This window comes from Labrus bergylta, chromosome 13 (genome assembly GCF_963930695.1).
Source record: "Labrus bergylta chromosome 13, fLabBer1.1, whole genome shotgun sequence".
In the NCBI taxonomy this organism is placed as follows: Eukaryota; Metazoa; Chordata; class Actinopteri; order Labriformes; family Labridae; genus Labrus; species Labrus bergylta.
This window is the reverse complement of record NC_089207.1, coordinates 2,732,301-2,744,649: the sequence shown is the minus strand read 5'-3', so window position 1 is coordinate 2,744,649 and position 12,349 is coordinate 2,732,301. Positions and strand designations below refer to the sequence as shown.

General features: G+C 40.4%; 1 protein-coding gene across 1 annotated transcript; it reads left to right on the top strand.

Moving 5' to 3' along the window:
• Positions 1 to 1,000: 1,000 nt before the first annotated feature.
• Positions 1,001 to 5,896, top strand: rpgra (retinitis pigmentosa GTPase regulator a). The gene is made up of 10 exons (XM_065962170.1): positions 1,001 to 1,150; positions 1,466 to 1,591; positions 1,675 to 1,767; positions 2,599 to 2,661; positions 2,786 to 2,944; positions 3,051 to 3,200; positions 3,287 to 3,445; positions 4,414 to 4,569; positions 5,283 to 5,407; positions 5,576 to 5,896. The coding sequence occupies exons 1-10, from the start codon at positions 1,120 to 1,122 to the stop codon at positions 5,807 to 5,809; spliced, it is 1,296 nt and encodes a 431-aa protein (XP_065818242.1). The 5' UTR covers positions 1,001 to 1,119; the 3' UTR covers positions 5,810 to 5,896.
• Positions 5,897 to 12,349: the final 6,453 nt, after the last annotated feature.

Genomic DNA, 12,349 nt, shown 5'->3' with positions numbered 1-12,349 from the left:
TATTTACAGTCTATGGTTCGCAGTTGCTTTCCCCACAAGTCCACGTTTCATGTTTATTAACTAAAATGAAATGGTCTTTCTTTCTTTATTAGTTGTGTAAAATGTGGAACATTTTAGTGAAATACTTCACACTCATAAAAGTTAGTTTGGTTAGTTAGTTTCACCAACACACAGCTTGTATGACACATTTTATTTAAGTACCTTTATCCAATGGCAGGTTGCGTTTTATATTGTAGACAGTTTTCTGACAGGATTTATCCATTTAACTGATAAGTTTCCATGTGTAATATTTACAGTCTCCTCTACGGTGTTAACATTTGCCTGGGTGAAATCCTGAAATCTGATCCCATCCAAACCTTGTTGCACTGCCCCCTGCTGCGTAAAGGGGGACTTGCAGGCACTATGAAGCCCGTGGATTTTTGTCCCATTCTTTTTTTATCATGCCAGGTGAATAGAAAATGCCTCTCGAAAAAGCATCTGTCTTTAAAAAATGCTGCTGTATACAATTTCAAAGGAACATTACTGAATCACGAAAAGTATGCAGCTTTATATCTCTAAATTAATTTACCTAAAGCAAAGTCGCAATTTTGTCAACATTATGTTCAACTTGTGTTGTTACATTTTTCATTTCAAAGTATTTATGCGAATGTTATGCTGCTCTGCTCTCCAAGGGCTTTGGATAGTAAACATTTTATTATTATCTATGTAGATAATCGTGTCTCCTGCTGCCTCTCATAGGCCCACCCAGGTGCATGCTGGTCCTCTACCTGCCTCTTACTTAAATAACCTCTGGTGCCCACAGTGTTACCAAATACCTAACAAAAATACTAATTCAGAACTAAATGTACTAAACAAACCAAAATCTATTCGACATAAAGGAAACATGTAGAATAATTAAATAAACAACAACACCCAAATATTAGTAAAGTAAATACCAAAACTACATAGCTCCAACAATCTATTTGATTGTATTTGTGTCTAACTGCCAACATTACTTTGATTGGGAAGCTGCTTCACTGCCTTTGCTTAATCGCGCTCGTCTGTGACGTGTTCTTGATCCACCTGTCAGTCAGCACCGAGCTCCACGGAGAGCGAGGTGAGAGGGGAGCAGCCGTGGAGATGACGGGACAGAGAGATGAGGACATACCTGGTGAGAGTGTCTTCAGAACATGGCAGTTAGTAGCTCATTGCTGTTGTTTTATTCAAAGCACTGTCCTTATTATTAACGTGTTTCACAGGCTGTGTGTGTGTGTGTGTGTGTGTGTGTGTGTATGTGTGTGTGTGTGTGTGTGGTAAACCTGAGGCTATTTCTGTCAGGCTGCTACTTAACTCGCTTGAGATGTGACAGCAGGTTGAGTCGGGATTTAGCCGGTGTTAAATTAGAGAAGTTGAGAAATTGGTGTTGCTTTTAAGTCCTGCTTTTACTGCAGTCGATATAATAATGAATACATGTATTTGTTATCAGAAACAGGAGCCATCTTCACCTTTGGAAAGAGCAGCTTTGCTGACAATGTGCCTGGTCAATTCTGGTTGAAAAATGATCATCCAGTGCAAGTGTCCTGTGGAGGAGAGCACACTGCTGTCATCACAGGTGCATGCTCAAAATGAATTATAATTGTGTTCAAATTAGAAACACTACTCTAACCTCATTTTCTATCATGATTTTGTCTGCAGAAAATGGCAGGCTGCTGATGTTTGGTGATAACACTTGGGGCCAACTTGGGCATGGATTGAAGCCTGCTGCCAACAAACCTGCCACAGTGAAAGGTAATTCTCTTCACACAGAGCACATCTTTAAATCAAACAGCTTTCAGGCCATTTCATTATATAATTATCTCAGATGGCTGACAACCCATAGCTCCATTGCTCTTTCTCTGTCTAATGAGACGAAAGAAGACTGCGAGTTGCACAGACTCCCATAAAACAATGATATTGTACATCCCGTGCATGAATAATTAAGTGGTTATAAGATTTATGAGGATTGCATGATTAATGTTTGGCAACACTTTGAGTCAGAGACAAATTTCCTCAAGGGGACAATAAAGTGTATCGTATTGTAAGACATATACAAGACATTGATGAGGAGGTGTCTATTGTTTAGATCAGGGGTTCTCAAACTTTTTAGACCATGGACCCCTTTCAGGTGAGAAATGTTTCCCCCTCATTATCGTAACGTTGATAAGCATATATTAATACTATGTAATAATGTACTATGTAGTACTTTGCAAACAATAGAATTAGACTACAGTTATACTTTTCAAGTAATTCATTTTATAAACTTGGAGAAAATGTTGGCTCCGAGGTGGTTTTTGTTTTTATTTTTTTTATTTTTATCATTGCACACTATGAGGTGACCGACACGATTATATCAGAATTCAAAACTAAAGTGGGTTTTATTGGTGCAAGAGGTCCCAGTTTGTAGATTTGCTTTTTACATGATATAGCACACTTTTACAATTGTTTGTAAATTATTCTGGGGACCCCCAAGCTATGGTTCGAGGACCCCTGGGTGTCCTCGGACCCCACTTTGAGAATCACTGGTTTAGATCATATTGAGATGAATTTGTTATTTTTGACATTTTTGTGTTTCCATTTCAGCCTTAAAGAATGAGAAGGTGAAGCTTGTAGCTTGTGGGAGAGATCACACAATTGTCTGCACAGGTACAACGCTGCACACATAAGTTAATAATGACAAAATGACAGATGTGTCCTTGAGTGTAAAGGACTATTGCCCATCAGTGGCTGTTTATATTCTGAATTCAGGTTTTTATTTTATTTCTTTAAGGGCGTGGAAACGTCTATGGAGCTGGCAGTAACCAGGACGGTCAGCTGGGTTTGGGTCACTGCAATAACTCGACATCCTTTCACTTGCTGCATCCCTTCTGTGACCACGCACCAATCAAAATGCTCTCTGCAGGATGCAATACCTCAGCTGCCTTAACAGGTTCAAACAGTGACAAGTCATAGTGTCAGAAAATCTCTGCTGTAGCCAAGATCCTCATGATGTTTTTTGTCTTTTCTCTCCACACTGTTTGTGTGTGTGTTGGTAGAGGACGGAAGGCTGTTCATGTGGGGAGACAACTCTACGGGTCAGATCGGTTTAGGAGATGAGGGGTTCGTAGCAGAACCCCGAGAGGTGGATGTAGGGGAAGACGTGATGTGGGTCTCCTGTGGGTACCACCACTCAGCGTTTATCACAGGTACACCACAGTCTCACAAGACCTTAAGATAACTTTAATGTAACTGATCTTTATAACAATGTTGTACTGTGGTTTTCGTTTTTAAGTGACTGGAGATCTCTACACGTTTGGAGAGACTGAGCATGGAAGGCTCGGTCTCCAGGAGGAGCAGCTGGCCAATCACAGAGTCCCTCAGAGGGTGCAAGGGATTCTGGGCCGTGTGATCAAGGTGTCCTGTGGAGGGGAGCACACTGTGGCACTCACAGGTAAGTGCCCTAAGGTGTTGTGTGTAACCAACATACATTTTGTAAACTTACTCTCGACGTGTTAGCTTTGCAGCAGCTACTATAGTGACAAGATGCAAAACCTTAATATAGCTAACGATACTCAAGCGTTTTATTTCAATAATATACACAATATCATAAGGATTTCTCTAGAATTGACTCCATGAATCTTATTTTAACTACGGCGCTGCTAGAGTCCTCACCAAAACCAAGAAAATGGATCACATCAGTCCAGTTCTGAGGTCTTTACACCGGCTCCCAGTCTGTCAGAGAATAGACTTTAAAATCCTGCTGCTGGTTTATAAAGCGCTTAATGGTTTAGGGCCAAAATACATCAGTGACCTCCTGACTGATTAGGAACCATCCAGACCGCTCAGGTGGTCTGGGACAGGTCTGCTCTCTGTCCCCAGAGTCAGAACCAAACATGGAGAAGCAGCGTTCAGCTTCTATGCTCCTTATATCTGGAACAAACTCCCAGAAAACTGCAGGTCTGCTGAAACTCTCAGCTCTTTTAAATCCAGGTTGAAGACTCACCTGTTTACAGCCTTTCATTAAACAGCTTTAATAAGATTTTAAACTTTAACTCTGCTCTGTAACTTTTAACTCTTTTTATATTTTTACTTCAATGAATTTCATTTGAATTATTTTTATTTGAACATATTTTCAGATTTAATAATTTCAGTGATTTTTTACATTTTCTATTTTAATGTTTCTTTTCTTTCCTCTGTCATGATGCTTTTTAATTGCCTTGTTGTTGAAATGTGCGACATAAATAAACTTGCCTTACTAATTGTAGTGACAGATGAAGTGTTCAGATCATGTAGCACAAGTAGAGATGGCTCCCCTTCAGGACTAAGAGAGCCATGTCAAGCGTTGTGCTCACATCCATCAGACTCATCAGTGGCTGATTTATTTATTTATTTTTTATAACTCCTGTTTTTCTGTGCCAGAGGAGAGCGTGTACACATTCGGGAGGGGTCAGCACGGTCAGCTGGGCCACGGAACGTTTCAGTTTGAAGCCGATTTGCCAAAAACACTCGAGCACTTTTATGACAGTAGCATCAAGCACATCGCCTGTGGAGAGAACCACACCGCTGTCATCACAGGTAAGAAACAAGTCATTTGAGTCATTATTGAATCGTATTTCTTTTAATATATTATAACATTAAAGTGTTGTTTTTATCAAGTAAATCTCACAGGAGAATGTTTGACTAATTAGTTGGAATAATTTCATCATGATGTTTTTTCAGATTTAGTCATGATGATGTCCTGTCAAAATCCATTCAACTCCCATTAAAGGCTTTATATGCTTATATTTTTTTATCCAGCAGATGTCGCCCTTGAGCACCAGCATGAAACCAAAACAACTGGCGCTGCATTGTTGTGTTAGCATGCTAATGCTAGTGATCTTTATTATGCTGGTATCTTCACACTGCATGTAAATTTACCTGAAATGAGCGTGATCTAGAAACACAGTTAAGCAGTGAGTACAGTATGTTATTCTTCTTTTCTCTAGTCCCTCAATTAAACAACTTTTATACACGAGGGGAGGAGTCAGCCGACCGTCCTGGCGATGTAAACAAAGTGAAGATAGGACTCTGAAAACTCTGAAAACATCACAGACAGTGGGACTCGGGTGTTACACCCATTGTAGACAGTCATGACTCACAGAGTTATTTTCAGAGGAGATACTTGATTTCTACATTTAAGTGTAAAAGCCTTTAACAGCACAATGCCGTAGTTGCAGCATAAGAGGAGTAAACATTGCAGTATTGCAGCAGTGATTGAATATAATCTCGTTCTACTTCCTGACTCACAGACGATGGGCTCCTCTACACGTTTGGTGATGGTCGACATGGAAAACTGGGGATAGGAGAGGAGAACTTTTTCAACCGGTTCAGCCCGACACTCTGCACACGCTTCCTCAAGTACAACGTTCAGTCAGTAAGTTCATGTGATTAAAAGAAAAAAGGCTCATGTTAGTAAAGCAGCAACAATTCCAAAATGTTGTGTTTATTCAAGTTCACCTCCCAAGAAGTGTGTTCTGTTTTCAAGAAGAGTGAGTAAAATCAAACACTTCATGATGAAGTGCCTGTGTTTTCTCTCATGCAGGTTTCCTGTGGTGGTAACCACATGTTGGTACTGGCCGCACTCAGACCGCCAGAGAGCCGAGAGGACGACCTGGAGAAGGACGTCACAAATTCAGAGAACTTCTGGGAGTCGAGATACACAGATATTCTCCTTCTTGAGACTTTGATTGACCCTAATACACTCGTCCCACGTCCAGCCGTCACTGCTCGAGCCCGCCACCGAGAAAAAGTAAGAACCTACACTTTGCTTTTTTAAAATTATTTAGATGAAACAAAAAAAACAGGTTCTTAAAAGACCTCTGAAATCAAATAGTTCTGAATTTTAACTAGAAAGTTGTGTAAGTGATTTTACTTCAGAAAACAGCATACATGAGATCTTTAAGTTTTCTAAATGGTTTTCTATCTATTTGAAACATTACTGAAATGATTATCAAAACATTTGTCAAATAATTTCTTTTAGAGATTCCTTTGCAGGAAAAAAAGATCATTAGCTGAAATAATACGTACACATACGTTGGTATACTTTTTTAATTGGACTCAGTTCACACTGATTTAATTAATTTTATATGTAGGAATTTATGTTTGTATGTATGGCGATGTAAACAAAGTGAAGATAGGACTCTGAAAACTCTGAAAACATCACAGACAGTGGGACTCGGGTGTTACACCCATTGTAGACAGTCATGACTCACAGAGTTATTTTCAGAGGAGATACTTCATTTCTACATTTAAGTGTGAAAAATCACATAGAAAGACTTTAATACTGGTAAATAACTCCAGGTAATTACTACTTTTATATCATACTGTCATACTTTACGAAATTTTCTTCAATGTGGTATTCAACGTTGCCAATACAATCTTCAATGTCACCTAAAGAAACCTGAGAAAAGTTTTTTAATTAAAAGTTAGTTTACTGTAATAGCTGTCAAACTACACTAGGGGGCAGTGTTGCACCACGTTATAGCTCCACTGTAGTTTCTTTACCTTACTGAATGGGGGAGCTCCATAGCCATACTTAAAACCTTCACATTAAAAGTATTTCCTTTTTCTCTCTTGTGTTTCAGCGGAGCTCTTTAGAGCTGTTTGGGGAAATGTTTCAGAACCTCCCACGTCTAAATTCTGACTTCCTCAACACCTCCTGGCAAGCATCGAGAAATATCCCAACCCCTAAAACCCTTTCAACAAAAACCACCCCTTCACCGTCCCCAAGACCAAAATCAGTTGCAACACAAAGCCCGGTTTTATCCTCTAAGCCTTCGAGCCCACGGCCTCTATCATCAGACACATTACAGAGTAAATCCTCAAAAGCTGCTTCCTCCAGGTCTAAATCCAAAGAGTTGCCTTCACCATTACTCTCACCCAAGTCTATAACTAAACAGAGACCTTACATCCCGGGTACTTCTAGAAAGACTGCAACACAGCCCGCTAGAAAGGCCTTAATTGAAAAATCCTTATCACCTCTATCACCCGCGGAGCCTAGTTTCCCCTCCAGACCCTCTAGTGATATCTCAAATAAAGATCTCAGTGACGACGGGCACTCTGTCGCACTAGAATCAGGTAATCTAAACTTCTTATTTTAACTGTAATGGTAGATACTGTGGAAATCTGTTTCACCTGGATATTATCTCTCTTTTTTTTCAGAGGGAGAAACAGTTCAGAAACATGATGACACTGAAGATGTGGAGGAAAATATCCCCGAAGAAGAAGAAGTTGAGCCGGACTTTTTGCCAAATATGGTGAGAGAGAAAATCATATTAATGCCTTCTTGGGCAATGGTTTGACTTGATTAAGTGTAGAAATGTAATTTAATTCATGTCATTAACACAGAGTCAGTTATTTCCTCTCTCGGCTCCTTTTGGTTTGTGGCTTAGATTATGTGCACTCCAGGGCAGGAAACAGCAACGTAGAGTACTCACTGAGTTTTCCAGGAAATGTGCATAGCTCAGCATACATACCGTACTGTATGTGTGTGTTTGTGTGTGTGTGTGTGTGTGTGTGTGTGTGTGTGTGGAAGGGGGAGGGATGTTTTCCACTGGTTGTAATGCTTAGGTGGAAAAACAGTATTTAGTGTTTTTTTTCTCTTATTTCTCTTATCATGTCTATTTCACTTTTTGAAAAATGTGTAATGGTTTCCTTTAAGCAGATTCATCAAAAACACACATAGGTACACAAACACAAACACACACACACACACACACACACACACACACACACACACACACACACACACACACACGCAACAACACTTTGAGAGACGTCGGCAGGAATCTTGCCACATCTCATCAGGGTTTTCACAGCCGGTGATGAAGCAAAGCTGTGAAAGAGTCTCCAGGGTTGTTGTGTGTCATGGTACAACATGTGGTCTGCAGTAACCCTTTATCTGCTGGTTGTAATGTTAAACGAGCGTGCGACTGAATGTTCATTCATGTAGAGTCATGGGAAAAGTATTCAGAGCTCTACTTATGAGTAACATCAGCAAAATGTAAAAGAATAGTAACAGAACTCATTCTGCAGATTGAAGTTATACTTCTGCTTGTAATGCTTAAAAAAAGAGTTTCTGATGAAAAAGATGTCAGGTATAGCGCTTCAATGTGTTAATTAAAATCTTAATTCTAAAGTACTGGTTTCACATCACAATATTTCCCTCTGAAATAAAATTAAGTTAATTTCAAACCTTTATCTAAGCCTCGAAAATCATTGAGGTTTCCCTCATTTAAAATGTCGAGATACAGATAAAAAAAAAGAAAAAAAAAGGGCACAAATAAAACAATAAAGACAGGTCAGGATAATTCTCATTACAAACAATTACACACTTTGAGATCATTTCCTTAATCTGCCCAAGAGAAACAAGAGTGTCAGTCTTGAGACAGTGTTGTAAATTGTTCCACATTTTTGGAGCTAAGAGGCTAAAAGAGGATTTTCCAAGTTCAGAGTAAACCCGCGGGACTTGGAGCTGTAGAGGGTCAGTAGAGCGAGTGTGGTAGGGGGGGCCGATGGTCCAGTTCAGCAGAGATGTTATATAAGGTGGTGTACATCCAATAACGGATTTATAAATAAAGACATACATGTAATTATCACGTCTCTGTGACAAAGAAGAGAGCCAACTTTGCTATAGAGAATACAACGATGAGAGTTAAAGGGGTCTCCGGTTATGAATCTAAGAGCAGAGTGATAAACTGAATCTAGGGTTTTAAGAGTGGAAGCAAAGGCATGTCTGTAGATGGTATCAAGCACTGACATAAAGACAGCTTCAACTATACGTTTCCTACAATCAGGAGGGAAGTTAGCTCTGTTTCTGAACAGAAACCTAAGTTTCTGTCGAAGTTTGCCGGTGAGATTTTCCACATGATGTTTAAAAGTAAAAGATTCGTCAAGCCAAATGCCAAGATATTTATATACTCTGACCTTTTCAATACTGCTGCCATTGAGTGTGGATAATTGTAAACTGTTAAAAACAATATCTCTGGCTTTTGAGAAGATCATGTACTTGGTTTTACTGGCATTTTTTGACCAGTCTTAAGCCGATAAATGTCGTCTGCAAAGTATTAAAAGCACATTGCAGTTTCTCTACAGCAAGCTGTACAGACTCAGCGGAACAATGCAGTACAATATCATCCGCGTAAAGATGAATGTTACAGTCCGTGATAGACGAAACAACATTGTTAATATAGATTATAAATAATATAGGGCCCAGAACTGACCCTTGTGGAACGCCTTTTGTTAATGACAGAAATGCAGACTGATAAGTTCCCGCCTTTACACACTACGATCTATCAGTATTGTATGAGAGAGAAAAGTCCAATGATTTTAAACAATTTTGTTCAAGATACTTTCTAAGTTGTAGTCATTTAGTAAAATACAGTTAGCATACCTTTCCCCACTGCTCATATGTGTGTTGGTTTATAGTGGGCTCTTGTGTGTTACAAGATATATTTCAGTGAATACCGAGGTAATTAGGTTCACTGCGTGAGATAATTGCATTTGAATAAATCAAGTTTGCCATGTTCAAGACGATGTTTATATATTTAAAAAACATCAATTAGAACATTTACTGTTTCAGGATGGCTGCTGCATCAGTGACATTTAAAAAAAGCTGTTTTCACATCACATCTTGCCGAGACCCTTTGAACCATCAGCTGTTCATCGACAGTGCAGATGGAAAATTATTCTTCATTTTCTCTAAAGCATGACCAAAACTTTCACCTCCCACCTAAATCTGTGATATGTTATGTGTTTCCCACATGCACATATGTTAAATTCTAGTTAAAAATTTCCACTATTGCCACATAAAAAAATGTCCATGCTTTAAGATATTCTTCTGTATCTGACTCAAATGATAGAGTGGAAAAAGCTTTAAAAATGCCATCATGCTGCTGTGATGTTGTAACTAGATTCAAGCGATTTTAACTTCATGACATGCATATAGCCATACAATTCAGATTTAGTTTAGATAAATAATTATTATTGTGAACAGGAGAACTCTCCCTCAGACTAAAGATGATGCGTTGATATGATGATTTGGCACACATCGAGTGCAACAACTGCTTATTTTATTTTGTTGGTTTCAGGTTTGCTGCTGTTCTTGCAAATCTTCCCAATATTTTTGAGCATCTGAACATTGTTCTGCCTGTTTTGTTTACCTTAACATCTGACAAAATGTCTGTTTTGTTTTCTTTCTGTGATTTTATAGGAAAAGAAGAAGGGCCGAGCTCTTAGAAGAACAACTGTGGAACAATCAAACGGGAAGGCCGAACAGAACTCTCACAAGGCGTTACCCACAGAGCTCTTAAGAGGCTCCAGCTTCTCAAAGAGAGACGTGTCTCCTCTGAGGAGCCCAAAGAGTCCCAGAAGCCCCAAAGTCACAGCTAAGGGCAAGAAGGACATTCCCAAGCGGTCCAATAAAATAAAAAATCACGACGAGGGGCAACCTCTAAAGGGATCGCCCCGATTTAAACCCCTCAAATGTGATAAGAGCAAATTATTAGAATCAAGCCAAAAGTCTCCCCAATTAGTCCAGAAGACACTTACAGAAGCCCGGCAGAGACTGACTGAACTGAAGGAAGAGAGCAAGAAAGGAAAAAAAACTTTAAAGAAGGCTTCTATTGGGACGCACAAAAATGAAAAAACGAAATCACCAGCCTGCGACCGGACCTCTCCTGCTATCAAGGTCACAAAAGTAGATGAAATGACCAGTTTGTCTGTTCAAAGTGGAAGTCCGACATCAGCAGGAAATGTTTTAAAGGAAGATTTAGAAACCAGTGACGTCAAACATGTCGAGGCGGAGATGCAACAGGAGGCCAAGTCGGTCCAATCGACTCCAATAAAAGAGTTACACGTTGTAAAAACGGCAGTGAGAAACGACCAAAGTAAAACACCACCACTGGAAAATAACGCAACACCTGTCACTTCACCTGCTCGGCAGCCTGAGAAATCAAAAAGTGTTAAATCTACACCTGTGAAAAGGAAACCCAGAGGAGACAGTTCCACACCAGTCAAAAAGATCAGCACATTTGCAGAAGACGCTTCAGAAAAAGAGAGTAAACGCAAAGGAAAAGCTGTTTTTAATGAGCTAGAGAACACATCTCAGAGAATGAAGGGCAGAGCTGCAGATAAGCTGAAACTATCTGACGGTGACGGTGTTAAAGATGAGATCAGAAAGAAGAAGAAAGACTCTAAAGTGAAGGCAAAAACAAAACCAGTAGAAGAAGAGGGAGATGAAAACAAAGAAGATGATGGAGACTCTAAGGATAATAAGAGGGTCAAGTCAAGGAACAAGCAAACTAGGAATTTGAACCAGCTGTTATCGCAGCAGGAAGCGCACAGTAATTCCATTTCCTCACCAAACCCAGAGAGGAAAGAGGTGGTTTCCGTCTGGGATGCCAAATCCCTGCCAGGCCCTGATCCGGCTGAAAGGGAGCTGCAGGTGTCTGAAACAGAAAGAGAGGCAGAGAAGCCAAGGTTTGGGGAAATCCTGAGTACGGCAGCCACTCTTATCCCCGCTGTTGGGATCGCTGGTGCAGCTGTTGGGATGCTGAGCGAGGCAGTGACGAGCGTAGCGGGCTTCCAGTCTGATGCACAAATACCAACAACAACAACACCCAGTCGGATGAAGCAGTTCACAAAGCAAAGTGCAATCACACAGCCTTCCCTTTCCTCGACGATGTCACACTTTTCTTCAACGGAAGAAAGCACAAAGAAAGAAGTTCAGGTAAGCCTAAAGTCAGAGTCTAAAGATGAAGATGAAGATGAAGAGAGCAAAGATGGCACTCAGCATGAGTCACAAGAAAAGCTGGAGAAAAGTGATGCTTTAGAGCAGGTCAACTCAAAAACTGAGGGGGAGAACAGTGATGGAGACGTTGAGGCTTCCCAGCAGGAACATGAAGAAGTGAAGTCCTACAAGCCTTCAGAAGATGATGATGAAGATACTGAAGATGACGAGGGAGCGAGTGGAAGCGTTGTGGAAAACAAAGCGGGAGAAGAGGAGGAGGAACGTGAAAGTAGCAAAGAAATAGAAGAGGAAAAGGAGGGTGTTTCTGGAGAGGAGGAAGAAGGAGATAAGGGAACTGCAGAGGAAGATGGGGAGGAGGAAACAGGCTCCAGCAATAAGGAAGAAGACGAAGGAAGTGTGATGAAGAGTGATGTTACAGAGGCCGAAGAGGAGGAGGAGGAGGAGGAGGAGAGCAGAGAGGATACTGGTGAGGAAGGGAGTGACTCTGAGGTTAGTGAAGCAGCAGAGGAGGAGGGAGGTGAAGAGGAAGAAAGTGTTGGGGGTGAGGAAGACGAAGATGAAAGTCTA

Excerpts from the sequence above, each read along its gene's own strand:
- rpgra (XM_065962170.1), top strand. The coding sequence starts at position 1,120 with ATGACGGGACAGAGAGATGAGGACATACCTG. Across the intron at positions 1,151-1,465 it reads GAGAGATGAGGACATACCTG|AAACAGGAGCCATCTTCACC; the intron begins GTGAGAGTGTCT and ends ATTTGTTATCAG. Across the intron at positions 3,446-4,413 it reads GCACACTGTGGCACTCACAG|AGGAGAGCGTGTACACATTC; the intron begins GTAAGTGCCCTA and ends TTTCTGTGCCAG.